The sequence below is a fragment of the Tiliqua scincoides genome, chromosome 5 (assembly GCF_035046505.1).
Source record: "Tiliqua scincoides isolate rTilSci1 chromosome 5, rTilSci1.hap2, whole genome shotgun sequence".
Classification (NCBI taxonomy): domain Eukaryota; kingdom Metazoa; phylum Chordata; class Lepidosauria; order Squamata; family Scincidae; genus Tiliqua; species Tiliqua scincoides.
The window spans coordinates 73,993,226-74,011,247 of record NC_089825.1 but is presented as its reverse complement, the minus strand read 5'-3'; the positions used below and the strand labels follow the sequence as shown (position 1 = coordinate 74,011,247).

The window sequence follows — 18,022 nt, the reverse complement described above, 5'->3', positions numbered from 1 at the left end:
AGGAGTTCCACAGACCAACCACATGCTGAGTAAAGAAATATTTTCTTTTGTCTGTCCTAACCCTCCCCACACTAAATTTTAGTGGATTTCCCCTGGTTCTGGTGTTATGTGAGAGTGTAAAGAGCATCTCTCTATCCACTCTATCCTTCCCCTGCATGATTTTGTATGTCTCAATCATGTCCCCCCTCAGGCGCCTCTTTTCTAGGCTGAAGAGGCCCAAATGCCGTAGCCTTTCCTCATAAGGAAGGTACCTCAGCCTAGTAATGATCTTAGTCACTCTCTTTTGCACCTTTTCCATTTCCACTATGTCCTTTTTGAGATGTGGGGACCATAACTGGGTGCAATACTCCAGGTGTGGCCTTACCATCGATTTGTACAACGGCATTATAATATTAACTGTTTTGTTGTCAATACCTTTTCTAATGATCCCAAGCATAGAATTGGTCTTCTTCACTGCTGCCGGACATTGGGTTGATACTTTCATTGACCTGTCCACCACCACCCCAAGATCTCTCTCCTGATCTGTCACAGGTAGTTCAGAACCCATTAGCCTATATGAGAAGTTTTGATTCTTTGCCCCAATGTGCATGACTTTACATTTACTTACACTGAAACGCATCTGCCATTTTGCTGCCCATTCTGCCAGTCTGGAGAGTTCCTTCTGGAGCTCCTCACAATCACTTCTGGTCTTCACCACTCGAAAGAGTTTGGTGCCGTCTGCAAACTTAGCCACCTCACTGCTCACCCCTGTCTCCAGGTCATTTATGAAGAGGTTGAAAAGCACCAGTCCCAGGACAAATCCTTGGGGCACACCGCTTTTCACCACTCTCCATTGTGAAAATTGCCCATTGACACACACTCTCTGTTTCCTGGTCTTCAACCAGGTCTCAGTCCAGGAGAGGACCTGCTCTCTATTTCGGTGGAGTTTTTCAGTAGCCTTTGATGAGGGACCGTGTCGAATGCTTTCTGAAAGTCCAGATATATAATGTCCACAGGTTCTCCCGCATCCACATGCCTGCTGACCTTTTCAAAGAATTCTAAAAGGTCTGTGAGGCAAGACATACCCTTACAGAAGCCATGCTGATTCTCCCTCAGCAAGGCCTGTTCGTCTATGTGTTTGAGGTTCTATCTTTGATGAGGCATTCCACCATCTTACCCGATATAGATGTTAGGCTGACCGGCCTATAGTTTCCTGGGTCGCCCCTCTTTCCCTTTTTAAAGATTGGTATGGCATTTGTTATCCTCCAATCCTCTGGCACCGTGGCCGTTTTGAGGGACAAGTTGCATATTTTAGTCAAGAGCTCAGCAACTTCATTCTTCAATTCCTTAATAACTCTTGGGCGGATGCCATCAGGGCCCGGTGACTTATTGATCTTTAATTTATCAATGAGGTCTGAAACATCTTCTCTTTCAACCTCTATCTGACTTAATTCCTTGCTCAGGAGGGGCCATTCAGGCAGCGGTATTTGCCCGAGGTCTTCTGCCATGAAGACAGATGAAAAAACTCATTTAATTTCTCTGCCATCTCTAAGTCTCCTTTTTTCTCCCTTTTCCCTCCCTCACCATCTGGAGGGCCAACCGCTTCTCTGGTGGGTTTCCTGCTTCTAACATATTTGAAGAAGCTTTTATTATTCCCCTTAATGTTGCTGGCCATGGGTTCCTCATAGTCTCACTTGGCCTCCCGTATCACCTTCTTACATTTCTTTTGCCACAGTTGATGTTCCTTTTTATTCTCTTCATTAGGGCAAGACTTCCATTTATGGAAGGAAGCTTCCTTGCCCTTTACCGCCTCTCTAACTTGGCTGGTTAGCCATGCGGGCACGCTCCTGGACTTAGTGGAGCCCTTCTTCCTTTGTGGTATACACTTCCGCTGGGCCTCTATTACTGTTGTTTTAAGCAGCCTCCATGCACTCTGGAGAGATTTGACTCTTTTTACCTTCCCTTTCAACCTCCTTCTAACCAGTCTCCTCATCTGAGGGAAGTCTGCTCATCGGAAGTCAAGGGTTTTTGTGAGAGATTTGCCCGGTATTTTTCCCCCAACTGCATGTCGAAACGGATCACAGCATGATCACTGTTCCCCAATGGCTCCGTAACATTGACATCTCTAACCAGGTCCTGAGTACCACACAATATTAAATCCAGAGTCACCTGTCCTCTGGTGGGCTCCATAACTAGCTGCTCTAAGGCACAGTCATTTAGCATGTCAAGGAATCCGGTCTCCTTTTCGTGACCAGAACACAAATTGACCCAGTCTATATGAGGATAATTGAAGTCCCCCATGATTACAACCTTGTCCCTCCTTGTCACCTCCCTGATCTGTTTCCTCATTTCAAGTTTCCCTCCCAGTTTCTGGTCTGGTATGCCCCAGTATTACATCGCTCCTGAGGCCTGGTAATTTAACCCACAGAGATTCTCTGTGGGATATCCCACTAATTTTCCGCATTCCACCAGGTTTCCATTATGCCCACTATGTCAATGTTTTCTCTAGTCACCAGACATTCCAGTTCTCCCATCTTTGCTCGGAGTCTTCAGGCATTTGCATAAAAGCATTTGTACATGGAATGCCCCAGGATAGGCTGCTTATTAGCTACTTTGTCCCCGCATCCTCTCACTGTGCCTCTCACCAAGCAGGTTCTGTTGGTGGCCAATGGCTTTCCATTGAATGATCCAAGGAGCACTCAATGCCTTGTATTAACAAGAGGTGATCCAAACTGCAGGAATATTGCAGGACTGCAGGAATATTGATACGGCTTATCAATTTCTGCCCAATATTGCATATACGCAAAAGGAACCAAATGTGTACATCTGTGGGCCAGGCAGAAATGGGTTAATAAAAGCTGTTAATGAGCCTGAGAATTCCAAGTCCAAAAACCCATGAGTCTTTGTTAACACTCCTCTGCCTAGCGCCGCAGTGCCCAAGGGCACCATGACACGCTCATAGGAGGACTCCATGGCCTCTTCTTCTCAGCCCAGTGAACCAAAAGAAGAGGCAGTGTGGTGCCCCTGTGAGTGTAAAGGGGACCACGGCTCTGGTGAGTTTGGGAACTACTGCCCTAGCCCAAAGCTGCTGTATAACAGCCAGGGGGACTATAATGTGTCTTTGCTCAAGTTCTTTTGCAACATGGGGCAGATAAGCCCATCCATTAAGAAATAATAATTTCATTAGATTTTAAGGTGCCACAAGACTTTGTTGCTTTTGCTGCAACTAAAAGGGCTGGAAATTGTGTTAATAGAAGTGGAGCCAACAGAGAGGTCAGATCTTTCAGGAGGAGACAGACTTTCTGGGTGCTTTCCAAGATAATCCCACGTGGCCTTTTTGCATCCTGCATTTCAGTGATGGCGCCACACCAAACTGCATATGAATTTGAAATATTTTCATTTACTGAGTCTTAAAAAAATACTTCTACTTTTGACTACATGAAAACTATTCTCTTAAGAATAGAGACAGAGTGCTCTGCTTCTCTAAAGCAGGAATGGAGCTGGAGTGACTTCAGTGACTAAGATAATTACAGGGCTGGGGCACCTTCCTTATGAGGAAAGGCTACGGCGTTTGGGCCTCTTCAGCCTAGAAAAGAGGCACCTCAGGGGGGACATGACTGAGACATACAAAATTATGCAGGGGATGGACAGAGGGGATAGAGAGATGCTCTTTACACTCTCACATAACACCAGAACCAGGGGACATCTGCTAAAATTGAGTGTTGGGAGAGTTAGAACAGACAAAAGAAAATATTTCTTTACTCAGCATGTGGTCGGTCTGTGGAACTCCTTGCTGCAGGATGTGGTGATGGCATCTGGCCTGGACGCCTTTAAAAGGAGATTGGACAAGTTTCTGGAGGAAAAATCCATTACGGGTTAAAAGCCATGTATGTGCAACCTCCTCATTTTAGAAATGGCTTACCTCAGAATGCCAGATGCAAGGGAGGGCACCAGGATGCAGGTCTCTTGTTATCTGGTGTGCTCCCTGGGGGCATTTGGTGGGCTGCTGTGAGATACAGGAAGCTGGACTAGATGGGCCTATGGCCTGATCCAGTGGGGCTGTTCTTATGTTCTTAGTCTAATCTGGCCTTTCTTTTTTTCTTTGAGTCACTGTGGCCAGGCAAGATCTGTTTTGTATGCTGAACAAGAGTGCATATTCAGGATCTACTAACAGTTAAAGCAGGGCAGCTCCAAGTCTGAGGGAGGGCCTTAAAGTGTCCTCCACTGGTCACTGGCGATCCTGGCCCCTGTGCTGCCTGGGGCCAGGCTCGCAGAATGTTGCTCGCCCTCCAACGGGTTGAATGCTCACCTGGGGGCCTTCTGAGGGTTGGAAGAGCAGCATGCAGCCTCTGGAGGGCCTTTAAAGTGCACTTTTAGTTTTCAGGCAAAAACCATAAGTGAGCTTTAAAGGCCCTTAGAAGGCCTTTTGAAGGCTGGGAGAAAGGCCTTCTAGGGGCCTTAAAATATCACTTCCGGTTTTTGTCCGAAAACCAGAAATGTGTTTTAAAAGCCTTCTGGAGGCCTCAGAGGCATTTGGAGGGCTCTGGAGGCCATGTTCAGCCTCCTCCAGCCCTCCAGGTGGAGCAAGGGAGGCGGTGGAGGGGAGGAAAGCACCAGTGCCCCCACAGGCATGGCACCCCGGGGCATTTGCCCCCCTGGACCCCACTAGCTATGCCAGTGCCACAGGTTTCCTCCTACATGGGTGGTGCCCATGTTCATGGGGCACACCTTGATGTGGGGTATCCCACTGCCATAGGTAGAAACAGTAGCTAAGCTTCTTCCCCATCCCCTCTCCTCTCCCTTCTCCTTCCTTCTGTAGAATCCGCTATTCCCTCTTAGACTTTTCCCTCAAAAGCACTTTGGGGTTTTCTGAAGCTCTTTATTCCTTTAACTTCAAATTATTTCTTCTTGCTGAGGCTGTGGTCAGCAGCAGACAAATTCTTGCATGAGAATCCAGGAATTTGCTTGCTATATTAATGTGCCTGACTTGCTTTTTGTAAACAAAATGGATGGAGCTGGATGCTGACATTTTCAGGTTTATGAAAGCTGAACATGCGTTTAGAAATATAGGTATATTTGACAATTTTTTTTTTCATATTCTTGGCAATGTTGAACAAATTCTGACAGTAGTTTATCTGGACAATGATTATCCATTTTATCTGGACAACTCATTACACAGGCCTACACACATTTTGTTGTCTTAAAGATAGAACTATTCTTGGGTACACTTGGGATGCTGAATCCAAAAATTGCATCCTTTTTGCTCAACTGGCTCTAGTTTTGGGAGTATGGCATAGCCACCTTATATGCTGATTCAAGCAGCTTCCTCATGAGGAAGCCATGGCTTGAATCGGGCAAAACCAATGCCATTTTTGGATTCAGCACCACAAAAACATCCTAAATTCGTTCAAACATCCTTGGCAACTTAAAGTTTTCGTTTTTGTATTTTTTTTTGTAGCCCTGTGTTTTATAGTTTAAGTGGAACCTCTGAGAGTGAGGTTTCAAGAACAATTTAAGCCTCAGCACCACTTTTTTTAATAACATAGTCACTAATGAATTTCTGAAATAAGAATGGCATCAAAACATTGACCATATTCACCTGGATGTGTTTTCAAGGATTCCTTTGACTTCACTCATTTGTTCTTTCCCAAAGTAAACTACTGTGAGGTGAATTCTTCCATCCTGTTGTATGCCCATATTCCTGAAACAGATGCAAACTGATAACCTTGCAGGCCCTCACACCCTCTCACCTCAGGGAGTGCTGTTCCTGGCCTTCTGTTCTCTCTCATGCATAAGTTTCTTTTCTGCCTGTTCTCTCTGTATTCATTTATTCTCTTGTAATAACCTGCCATCCGTCTCTGGTTTTTGAAGCAAGGTGTATTAGTAAATTAATCAATCTGATTTGATTCCTTTTTCAAAAAACTTAAGAAGGTTTAACAGAATGTTCTTTAAACCATACAGTGGAGCTACAATCCTTCCAAACATATTCAGCAAAATTAATGTTCTGGATAAGGCGTTATAGCAGTGGTACCTAACCTGGGGGTCACGAACCCCCCCCCCCCAGGGCAACCAGAACAATTGCATTCTGCCTTAAGGGGAGTGGTGACGTTGGGATGGTGGCGACAGCACTGCAGGGATTGCGCTGCCGCAAAAAATGGGTTTTTTTGTGTTGACCCTCCGGAGGATGCATGGGGCCCTCAGCTCCCTTTGCATGCCTCCATGTGCCTCAGAACAGCTCCCTGAAGTGATTGCAACCCACTTCCAGTTTTCGTCATGAAATTGGAAGTGGGTCACAATTGCTTTAGGGAGTCATTTTGAGGTGGAGGGAGGCCCACAGAGGGGGCCATGGTCCCCCTGCACCCTCTGGAGGGCCAGTGCTAACCCCAGGAATGTCTAAAAACCCGTTTTATTCACTGTGGTGTCACTACCATCACCCCGCCCCCTGCAAATACTTACAGTGGTCCCAAACTTTGTGCAAAGGTTGGGAATCATTGGATTATAGGAAGGGAAAGGAATGAGACACAGTAGTATTCTAGGGCCATGTGAATGCATTTACATGTTCATGCTTCCTTGAATCATAATTTTTATGCTGGACTATGGGAATCTTCCATAATAACCAGAGAGAGCCAACTGCAGGAGAGACACCAACCAGGGACTTAGATAGACCCTCACCATTTTCACTGATCATTCTGGGACATGATGACATATATGTGCTTCTGCACTGTAACAACCAAAGTATTTTGCTGGTTGGTTACCACCAAGTACTTTAATCTCGTCCAGAGGAGAATTACTTGTTCAGTTAATCCTCAACAATATCCAATAATAATAATCCTAATTATTGTCAATTTTGGTGGACAATAATTAGTGCATGCCATGTAACTGCATGAAGCTATGGACCGATTCATTCATAAATACATGAATGTTCATGTGGACACATACTGCTCATGTGGATGGCTTTCATAAATTCCATAAGTGTATGGTCCATGTTGCAAAGCATTTGTGTGAGCCTGTGGCTGCAATCCTAACCACACTTTCTTGAGAGTAAGCCCCATTGAACAAAGTAGGACTTACTTCTGAGTAGACCTGGTTAGGATTGTGCCCTGCGTCATTTGGTTATTTGATTGATGCCAATCCAGCTCAATTGATTTCAGTCACAAACACACAAATGGTTTTCCAGCCATGTCAGATTTTAGCCTTGATAGCTAACACATGCAGGTCTTATTGGTGCTTTTATTATGTTATTGACTATGATACTTTACGTGCTGTCTTCCTCTGGCAGTTTTTAAATATTTTATATTTTTAATATTGATAATATTTATTTTGCATTTTATTGTTTAATTTTAATTGTATTTTAATACTGTTGCCAGCCACTTTGAGTGTCTTTGAGAGAAAAGCAGGATAAAAATCTAATGAATGAATAAACAGTTCATGCACCTCTTCACATGTGATAGTGTTATCAGCAGTCACTCACATAGATTACTGCACACATGAACTGGATCTGTGAGTCTCACCTCTGCTTTTCCTTTTACTTAAAATGCTCTGCAGAATAGGATAGCAATAGAATGGTTCAAAACATAGCAGCTAGGCATATCTTGATGGAAATATACCAACCTGAAATTCTGCATGAATTGCCGAAACTGACTGGCCCTTTTTGCCAGTGGAACTATGAAATTAATGAGGGTGGAGGCCATATTGAGGTTTTCGTTCTTAACTTCCATGATGGGGCCAAATGGTCTGAATAGGGCAATGTGCTTGAATTCATATTCTTTGTCTCCTTTGAATGTCAGCTCATACATGGTGCCTTTATCTCTTTCTGTGCGGTATATGCCTGTTAGAAAATGAAGGAAAGCAAGACACTCTTGAAGAGAGTTAAAGGGTGATCTTTAGCAAATGGAGGAGGAATATAGCTGTGTTTACAACTTGCTGCAAGGTGAATTTGTGTTCCCTTAATTTTCTTTCAAGTAATTTTGGCAACAGGGCTTCCATTTCATTTTATCATAATTATAATTATTATGAATCTCTATAAAGACAAGCAGTATGTATTGATTAAGGTCAAGATATTGGAAATGTGGAAAAAGGAAAGTAAGAAAGGAGCAAGGTGTTCATTTTTCTTGTTCAGTCCCAGCAGAGGTTCCTGAATTACTTAAGTCACACATGTAAGCGGTTCATTGAGAGGGAAATCTGATCAAGGGTGTCATTACATGATAAACCGTTTGTGAAATGTTCGTGATGGGGTTGTTTTGGCTGGTGTATGCACACAACAATTGGGTGGTAGGATGGGGGGGCAGGACCTTCTCAGAGGAAGTGCCACAATATTAAGAATCTCTCCTCAGGGAAGTCTAATAGATGGCATTTGAAAACATGTTTATCCTGTTGAGCTACTGGGAAGCTTGTCTGAGCTTAGCAAATGTTTCTATGATTGAAAAGAATTCTCTCACTTGGTATTGGACATCCCCACCCACACGCGCCGCACACCTTCATAACTGAGTTCCAAAAATACAAACCTTCTATGAAGTCAGAGGGGGAATACTTCCGGTGGTTTGTATTGCTGTTGCTCTCTGGACGGTTTAAAGTCTCCACGCCCAACTCAATAGCTTCCACCAACTCATCCCTCTTGTCCTTCCGCACTGGTTTCTCCTCAGGGTGACGTGTAAGACCCATCTCCAGCTGGTACACTTTCTGCAGGGTGAAGCTCTCAAAGGGCACTGCAGCATACTCAGTTGGCAGCTTCATGCCAGTGTGTACCTCTGCTTTGTCAATCTGGGAATGCAGGAACTGCAAGAGGTCTTTCTGGGGTTTCTCAGTGTGCCCCTGGGCAACCGCTACTCCCAATGAGTCAGTGCTGTGGCCCTGCATGGTTTTCAGCTGCTCACTTCTCTCTTGGAGTTCATCTTTCAGCTGGGCAATTTGCCTCTTCAGAATGTTGATGTAGTCCCAATGGTGCTCCTCCTTTTCCCGTAGAATAGCTTGATAGTCCTCTTTTCCTGTAGGGCTGTTAGCCCTGGGAAAGGCAAGCTGCTGATTCTCACCTCTAGGGGTACAGGCCAACATGTAGAGCACAGATACTGTACAGCAGAGCACCACTAGCAGAACTGTCATCTGAGGGAGCCATGCCACTAGTCCTCGTCGAACCATTATCTGTTAAGCAACTGGTAACCTTCACATTCCTTTACAGGTCCAAAGCTCCCAGCAACCTTTGTTGGGATCCAAGATCACAAGCTCCACACATGAGTTCATCTGATTCTGTTCACTAACTTTCCTTTAATATGCATGTAATACATGGGAATTGGACAGCATTGGTTGCCTACTGGGCAGTACAAAGAACCAAGCTAAAAAGTCAGTGCTGTCATCCAAATGGCTGATTCCTGGACCTGTTCCCATTTCAGTCCTGCAGGCTGACACCAATGGAGAGCAGGCAACCTAAAAGTCAAAGCAAAAACATATTATAGATTCATCTTCAAAAGGAGTGATTATTGCTCATGTCTTGTCTGATGTAAGGTGTGGAGCTGCTATTGGTGAGAATGTGGACTAATTAACTGCTTGCTAGGTCATGCTGATCCATCGTTTCCTTAGCAGTGCATTTTTGAAAAATATAGATTGATTAATATCACTATGCTGAACAGGTCAATATACACTTTTTGTTGACTGTCATGATTTCCAAAGAATGCTGCTTCTTGGTTCACATCATGTAATGGTAAATATAGGTAGGGGCAGACAACTCCACCAGTCTCCTTAAATACCCAAGAAGCATAGACATGGGCAATCTGAGATCATCAAAGGGTGACCAGGATAAAGTATGAATTTGTGGTTTGAATTTGTAGAAGCTCCAGTGACTTTTGTCTCTGGCGCCTGAAGATGGAGCAGAGACACACTCTGAGCAACAAGATATTTATGCAAAAACAGCATAAACTTTTTCTCTTGTCCATTGCTTTCCCAAACAGCATCATTTGACAGCATTCCTAGCCTTTTGCTACAGATAATTTCTGAGTATTTCAGCCCAATTCCAAGAGCACGCACTGGTGGAGCACATGCTCTGTCACAAAAGTGCCATAAAGTGCTTTGCGACAGCACAAGTCCCAGATGCACCGCAGGAAGACCAAAGCTGACAGTGGATGTTGTGAGGCCCACCAAAGCAGATACGTCCCATGCAGGGGCAGGGCAGGAAAAGGGTTGAACAGGATGGGGGAGAGCAGAACAGGGTGGAAATGGAGGAGGGATGGGTATATCAGACTTGAAAAGTGAGTGAGATCGGCAGTACTGGCGCACGTCATATCCAAACCTCCTTCCTGGGCCTGATCTGCCTGCATGGATCAACCAGAATTTGCGCCAGTGATGTTACGGTGCAGGTCTGAGTTGTGGCTGCTGGAATTTACCCATAGGCAAGGGGACAAATGTCCCTTTATGCTGAGGAGACTTCCAGCAGTCAAAAACTCCCCACAGGATGTAGTATAACCCATGCCAGTGCTGCTGCATTGCCAGGCGGGGATTTACATTGGATTGGACTGACTCCTTGCATTTCTTTTATTTTCATTTCTTGCATTTCATTTCTACTGTTCCTGATATAGAAAGTATAAGAAGTATATATAGTATATAAGTATAACATAGGGTATGTAGAGATAATTATATATTTTCTATTTTTTTTTTGTTTATTTAATTTTCTCCCTTATTTTTTAGTTTAATGAGGCTTAAAAGTAGAAGAATAGCAATTAGGAATGTAGAATGATGTATTAAATAATTTGGTAGATGATGTCCTGCAACCTCTATTGTTTGTGGAGTATATGTTTGTAGTATATGTTTGTGTGTATTAATAAAAAATTATTTTAAAAAATTTTAAAAAAAGGTGGACATGAGGAGAACCATGAATCAAAGACACCTTTAAGGTGTCTGGTGTGTTAAGCCAGAAGCTCTACATACAACATACAACCCATAACACATAACTGAGAATGTGCAATTCAATTCACAGCAGAGAGATGAGATATTGCAACCCTTTTTACTCAGAAGTAGACCCACTGCTTTCCATGGGTGTTATTCCTAAGTAATGGTGCACTGAATTGTAGCCTGGGAAGGAGGGTCCCATCCTGGTGTTTCAAAAAACAGACCTGCAGCAGAAGGAAGGAGAATAAAAGGTAAACTTTGGCTGGAATGTCCCTGGAAAGGAACTAAAGCAACTAAGGAGGTGCCTGCCTGAGCCAAGCAACAGCTCAGCTGAGAAAGGAAACTGTTCAGAGTTGAAAGGCTCTGCCCTCTGCTTGACCCGGAGATCAGGCGAAGTGAGAATTGGCACTTGATTACTTGGCAAAAATTTCTCATACTATACATGAGTATCTACGGTACTTTTGCACTTGAGTATTGTACAAGAAGCAGTGGTTCCAAACTGAACCACTAAAGCAGTGGTTCTCAAACTGTGTGCCATGGCACCCTGAGGTGCCATAGTAAATTCATGGGGAGCAATGGGAAATACTCAGTGGCCTCTTCTTCTCAGCTCTCCTGGGTGCCACTATCTTGGCTGGGCTGAGATTGTACTATTCTCGTAAGATCTTGTAAGGTCTCACACAATCTTGGGGGAGTGCTGTGGCCTGTTCATTCTCCTGCAGTACAGCACTGCCATCAGAGGGTGCCATGATAAAAGTGCACTATGACCAGGGTAAAGTTGGGAACTGCTACCCTAAAGGAACACACAATGTGCCGTATGAGTGTCCTGTTCTCGCATGTGTTCAGAGTTTGCTTTAAGTTACGTAAAGTTGATTTTTGAGTATGTTACTCAAGTTCACATTTGCTCTTTTCCTGTTAGTAATGCTGTTTCAAAGGGTTTTACCTCTGTCATGTTTAGAGGAGGGCAAGTGGTCTGTTTTGATGCACATATGAGGACAGATATCCTGTTGTTTGTTTGTTGTTTGTGGTTCATTCTTTCAAGTTTCTCAAATGTGAATGTTATTAGTTATGTTGCACACACGTTGTTCAATACAGCTGGGGCCTTGGTATTTGTGGGGGATCTGTTCTTGGACCCCCTGCAGATACAAAAAATTGTGGATAAACAAATCTGTGATTTTTGGCCCCTTTTGCCCTCTGAAGGGGACCAGAGCTGTTCTTTCCGGGGCCTCAGAATGCCTTAAAAGGCATTAAAATATCACTTCCAGTGTTCCGTGGGAAACTGGAAGTTGTGTTTTTTCAGCTCTAGGAGCCAGTCTGAAGCCCACAGAGGCAGTGGATGGATGTGCACTGCCCCTGCAGGCTTCAGAAAGCCCTCTGGAGGGGACTAGAGTGCAGCTCCAGTCTCCCTTGAAGGGTTTAGGTGGGGCCAAGTCTGGCCCAACACAGGTCCAGGGGACCCGCGTAGAGCCAGATTCACAAATGTAAAATCCGCAGATAATCAGACTCCGCCTGTATAAGATTTTGAGTTGCTTATGCAATATAACATCATTTATACTTTCTGTTTGAAGATCAAATACTTATTATTTGTTTTAACACTTAACATTCCTTTTAATATCAACATATTGAGTTTGTTCCAGTGCCCCTGAGGAAGACCTGTTGTTGAAATGCATTCGGTGTTCTTCATGAAACAGACCACTGCTTTCTAGTATCAGTTTAAGACTTTTCTTTTCATTTGTTCTCCCTGCATGTGTGTCAACAGCATAACACCCTTTCAGTCTTGACATACGTGCCAGAGGCCCATAGCTTCAGCCTGCTTGATGCAAAGTGGCTTCTGATGGATTCTCTGTTGATTGAATGAGGTTAGGAAGTGGTCAGGTATTGAGCATGAAATGCAGCTGGATCTGTAGGCTTCGTTTTGCACAGTTGCACCTTTGACTGCACTTACATAAGCTAAACTCCTGTGAAAGGCTTAGCTGTGCTAACAGTATACACTCATACCTCAGTGATTTGGAGATAAATACTCCTGTTTATTACTGAAAGGAGCAGCAGCATTTCAGGCCTTTGGGTGGAGAGTTCTTCAAACAGCAACTGTCAAATAGTAATCCATCGTTATACCTTCTTAAATGTACAGATCCTGCTGCACAAATCCTTTTTTTCGCTTTAGACCTCATTGGAGGTTGGCCAAGTGAAGGGCAGAGGATTTTCAAGCACAGCACTTGATCTCTTCATCCCTTGTTTGACATGATCAGTTGAACTATAAGAACATCTTGACTTGCTTGAGACCACACTCTTCCACATTCAAAAGAGTTAATGAGGCTTAAGCAAACTAAAATTGCAGAAATGAGCATTCAGCTCATGGGGGCTTCTGAATGGCACTTCTTTCTGTTTGGGGGAAGTGATAGTTCAAACAGCGGTTATCTAAGAGGAGGGTGGAGTTTGATGAGAAAATCAATGATGGAAATGTGGAATTATTAGTGGGGTGGGGGGATACTTCCACTGTGCAGTTAGTGGTGATTCCTCCACTATGGCAATGTGGAATACAGCACTGCACCTTGAATCCAATGTGAAATCACTACTTGTTAAGCCAGATAAAAAGACAAGAGGGCAATAAAGAAAACAATGGAATGCAGTACGGAATTGAATGGCAATGATGTCTGGACTCCCTGTAAAAGCAAACAAAAAAAACAGTATATAAAGGATAATATTTCTAGACCAAAGTCAATATTTGTAAGGAGACAATACTGAGCAGAGACAAAAGTTGAGTCTTCCATTGTTATTTCCTGCTTTTGTGAGCATCCTCAAACTCCATGAGATGAAGAATTTAATCTACAGAGTGTATTGGTTGTGGGAAGTCCTGGAGGCAAACACTACATGCTTGCATTCAAGTTAGATGGGTTGCACTTTCCTCCTTCATAAGCTTTGTTACCCCAAGAGCTATTCATGGTCTAAAAAGGCTTCTCACAGTGCAACTTAGCAATGAGCATCCTCAAGGCACATTACAGATCTTAACACAGAGAAAATGTAGGATTGGCCACACATTCTTATCTAGGAAAATCTTGTCTGTCTTGTTTTTTGGAGGTCAGAATCTAAGGACAATGAAGATGAAAGGGCTGTAGCTTCTATACTCTCTATGCAGAACATCCCAGGTTCAATGTTCTCTATGCTCAATGTTCAATGTTCAATGTTCTCTATGTTCAATGTTCAATGTTCAGTGTTCATAGATGTTCTCTATGCAGAACATCCCAGGTTCAATCCCTGGCATCTCCAGTTAGGGTTAATGATACTGGACCAGTAGTCTGACTCCATATAAGGCAGGTTCTTACATTCCCAAAGCTTCGATTGCTCAGTTCCATATCAATCTGTGTGGCAACTTTCTTGGTTAGAGAGGGAGTGGTAGAAATTTATAACTTGCAGAGAAAGAAACACAACTAATGTGTTTGTTGATTGCTCATTTTTCTTTACAATCTTTCTATAAAGCAATTATGTAGTTCCACCTGTGAATGATATTCTAGTGGACCTCTTCACTAGCAGTAAGCCCTTCCCTTCCTGTTGACAGCATGTGAATGTGGACAGAAAGACGAATCCTCAGCCTTAGTATGTTGGCGTATCTACATAGGTGGCTTCAGCAAGCTCTGCTAGATCCCTTTTTTGAATAGATTTGAACCATTCTGCAGTCTCCAGCTTACTTCTCATTCCCATGTATGAAGTTGGTAAGTGGAAGACATAAGAGTCTACAGCATGTCATAAAAGGACCAATGTGATATAACGGCTAGAACTTTACTTACAACAATAATCAAATCCCTGCTCCGCCATCAGTTCAATGGGTGATGCTGGCCCACAAACTGCCTCTTAGCTTGATCTGTCTCACAGGATTGCTGTGAGGATAAAAAGGGGAGAGAGGACCACATACATGCAGTCCTTAGAAAAAACATAAATGAGTGGCCTAAAAATAGCATTTACAAAAAATACATGGAAGAGAGATGTGGTGTACTGTAGTGGCTAAAAAATGTAGTGCTGCAGATCAGGACTCCCCCCAATTCAGATCTTATGTTCACCATGAACTCAATAAGTGAGCTTAAGCAAGTGACTCCTTTTCAGCCTCAGCTGCAATATGGGGATAATAATATATCATGACTACAACTAGATAATACATATGAAGTGCTTTGACTACTTAAAAATGCTAGACAACAGTGAAGTACTGTATCAGGGCTTCAGACATATTTTATCAGGGGGTACAAAGTTTCTTTAGGCCCCTTTGCAAAGGGGGAAGGGCGAAACAGAGTGGGGGAGGGTGGTGATGGGCAACCAGAATGGGGGCAGGGAGGGGCAAAACAGGGGAGGGTGAGGGTGGAGACAACTGGAAAACTCTTTGGAGCCTAGGTCTGCCCACCCATAAGAACATAAGAACAGCCCCACTGGATCAGGCCGTAGGCCCATCTAGTCCAGCTTCCTGTATCTCACAGCGGCCCACCAAATGCCCCAGGGAGCACACCAGACAACAAGAGACCTCATCCTGGTGCCCTCCCCTACATCTGGCATTCTAACATAACCCATTTCTAAAATCAGGAGGTTGCGCATACACACCATGGCTTGTACCCCATAATGGATTTTTCCTCCAGAAACTTGTCCAATCCCCTTTTAAAGGCGTCTAGGCTAGACGCCAGCACCACATCCTGTGGCAAGGAGTTCCACAGACCGACCACACACTGAGTAAAGAAATATTTTCTTTTGTCTGTCCTAACCCGCCCAACGCTCAATTTTAGCGGATGTCCCCTGGTTCTGGTATTATGTGAGAGTGTAAAGAGCATCTCCCTATCCACTCTGTCCATCCCCTGCATAATTTTGTATGTCTCAATCATGTCCCCCCTCAGGCGTCTCTTTTCTAGGCTGAAGAGGCCCAAACGCCGTAGCCTTTCCTCATAAGGAAGGTGCCCCAGCCCCGTAATCATCTTAGTCGCTCTCTTTTGCACCTTTTCCATTTCCACTATGTCTTTTTTGAGATGTGGCGACCAGAACTGGACACAATACTCCAGGTGTGGCCTTACCATAGATTTGTACAACGGCATTATAATATTAGCCGTTTTGTTCTCAATACCCTTTCTAATGATCCCAAGCATAGAATTGGCCTTCTTCACTGCTGCCGCACATTGGGTCAACACTTTCATCGACCTGTCCACCACCACTCCAAGATCTCTCTCCTGATCTGTCACAGACAGCTCAGAACCCATCAGCCTATATCTAAAGTTTTGATTTTTTGCCCCAATGTGCATGACTTTACACTTACTGACATTGAAGCGCATCTGCCATTTTGCTGCCCATTCTGCCAGTCTGGAGAGATCCTTCTGGAGCTCCTCACAATCACTTCTGGTCTTCACCACTCGGAAAAGTTTGGTGTTGTCTGCAAACTTTGCAACCTCACTGCTCAACCCTGTCTCCAGGTCATTTATGAAGAGGTTGAAAAGCACTGGTCCCAGGACAGATCCTTGGGGCACACTGCTTTTCACCTCTCTCCATTGTGAAAATTGCCCATTGACACCCACTCTCTGCTTCCTGGCCTCCAACCAGTTCTCAATCCATGAGAGGACCTGTCCTCGAATTCCCTGACTGTGGAGTTCTTTCAGTAGCCTTTGGTGAGGGACCGTGTCGAATGCCTTCTGAAAGTCCAGATATATAATGTCCACAGGTTCTCCCACATCCACATGCCTGTTGACCTTTTCAAAGAATACTATAAGGTTCGTGAGGCAAGACTTACCCTTACAGAAGCCATGCTGATTCTCCCTCAGCAAGGCCTGTTCGTCTATGTGTTTTGAGATGCTATCTTTGATGAGGCATTCCACCATCTTACCCGGTATGGATGTTAGGCTGACCGGCCTATAGTTTCCCGGGTCCCCCCTCTTTCCCTTTTTAAAGATAGGCGTGACATTTGCTATCCTCCAATCTTCTGGCACCGTGGCCATTTTGAGGGACAAGTTGCATACCTTAGTCAAGAGATCTGCAACTTCATTCTTCAATTCCTTAGTAACTCTTGGGTGCATGCCATCAGGGCCCAGTGACTTATTGATCTTTAATTTATCAATGAGGTCTGAAACATCTTCTCTTTTAACCTCTATCTGACTTAACTCCTCGGTTAGGAGGGGCCGTTCGGGCAGCGGTATCTGCCCGAGGTCTTCTGCCGCGAAGACAGATGCAAAGAACTCATTTAATTTCTCTGCCATCTCTAAGTCTCCTTTTATCTCCCCTTTCCCTCCCTCACCATCCAGATGGCCAACCGCTTCTCTGGCGGGTTTCCTGCTTCTAACATATTTGAAGAAGCTTTTATTATTCCCCTTAATGTTGCTGGCCATGCGTTCCTCATAGTCTCGCTTGGCCTCCCATATCACCTTCTTACATTTCTTTTGCCACTGTTGATGTTCCTTTTTATTCTCCTCATTAGGGCAAGACTTCCATTTACGGAAGGAAGCTTCCTTGCCCTTCACAGCCTCTCTAACTTGGCTCGATAGTCATGCGGGCACCCTCCTGGATTTAGTGGAACCCTTCTTTCCTTGCGGTATACACCTCTGCTGGGCCTCTATTACTGTTGTTTTAAGCAGCCTCCATGCACTCTGGAGAGATTGGACTCTTTTTACCTTCCCTTTCAACCTCCTTCTAACCAGCCTCCTCATCTGAGGGAAGTCCGCCCGTCGGAAGTCAAGGGTTTTTGTTAGAGCTTTGCCTGGTATTCTTCCCCCAACGTGCATGTCAAAACAGATCGCAGCATGATCACTGTTCCCTAATTGCTCAGTAACATTTACATCTCTAACCAGGTCCTGTGTACCGCACAATATTAAATCCAGAGTCACCTGCCCTCTGGTGGGCTCCGTGACTAGCTGCTCTAAGCCACAGTCATTTAGCACGTCAAGAAATCTGGTTTCCTTATCGTGACCAGAACACAAATTGTTCTGGTCGGCAGCTTGATATGGTAATACAGAAAACCAAATCGGCAGCTAGATATGGTAATACAGAAAACCAAACACACTCCTAGGTCTCTCTAAAATCTTTTAAATATAGGAAATCATGCAGAAAATTAGCATCATCATAATTAGGCTCACACTAGAATAGAAAGTATCCTGTTCATACCAAAACTTGCTTCTGCAGCAGCTGTAGACTTGCAGCTGTGTCCCTGAGCTCCTGA

General features: G+C 44.2%; 1 protein-coding gene across 3 annotated transcripts in view; it reads right to left on the bottom strand.

The window, feature by feature from the left end:
- Positions 1-18,022, bottom strand: part of CSGALNACT1 (chondroitin sulfate N-acetylgalactosaminyltransferase 1) — a 47,663-nt gene that overhangs the window by 12,562 nt on the left and 17,079 nt on the right. For 2 of the 3 annotated variants that reach the window (XM_066627692.1, XM_066627695.1), the window contains exons 2-4: positions 8,484-9,399; positions 7,591-7,807; positions 5,579-5,680 (exon numbers count right to left, since the gene is read on the bottom strand). In XM_066627692.1, the coding sequence (XP_066483789.1) occupies positions 5,579-5,680; positions 7,591-7,807; positions 8,484-9,114 (950 nt within the window). In that variant the 5' untranslated portion in view covers positions 9,115-9,399. Of the gene's footprint in view, positions 1-5,578; positions 5,681-7,590; positions 7,808-8,483; positions 9,400-14,636; positions 14,721-18,022 lie in introns of those variants that run through there. The other variant, XM_066627694.1, reaches the window with a different exon arrangement.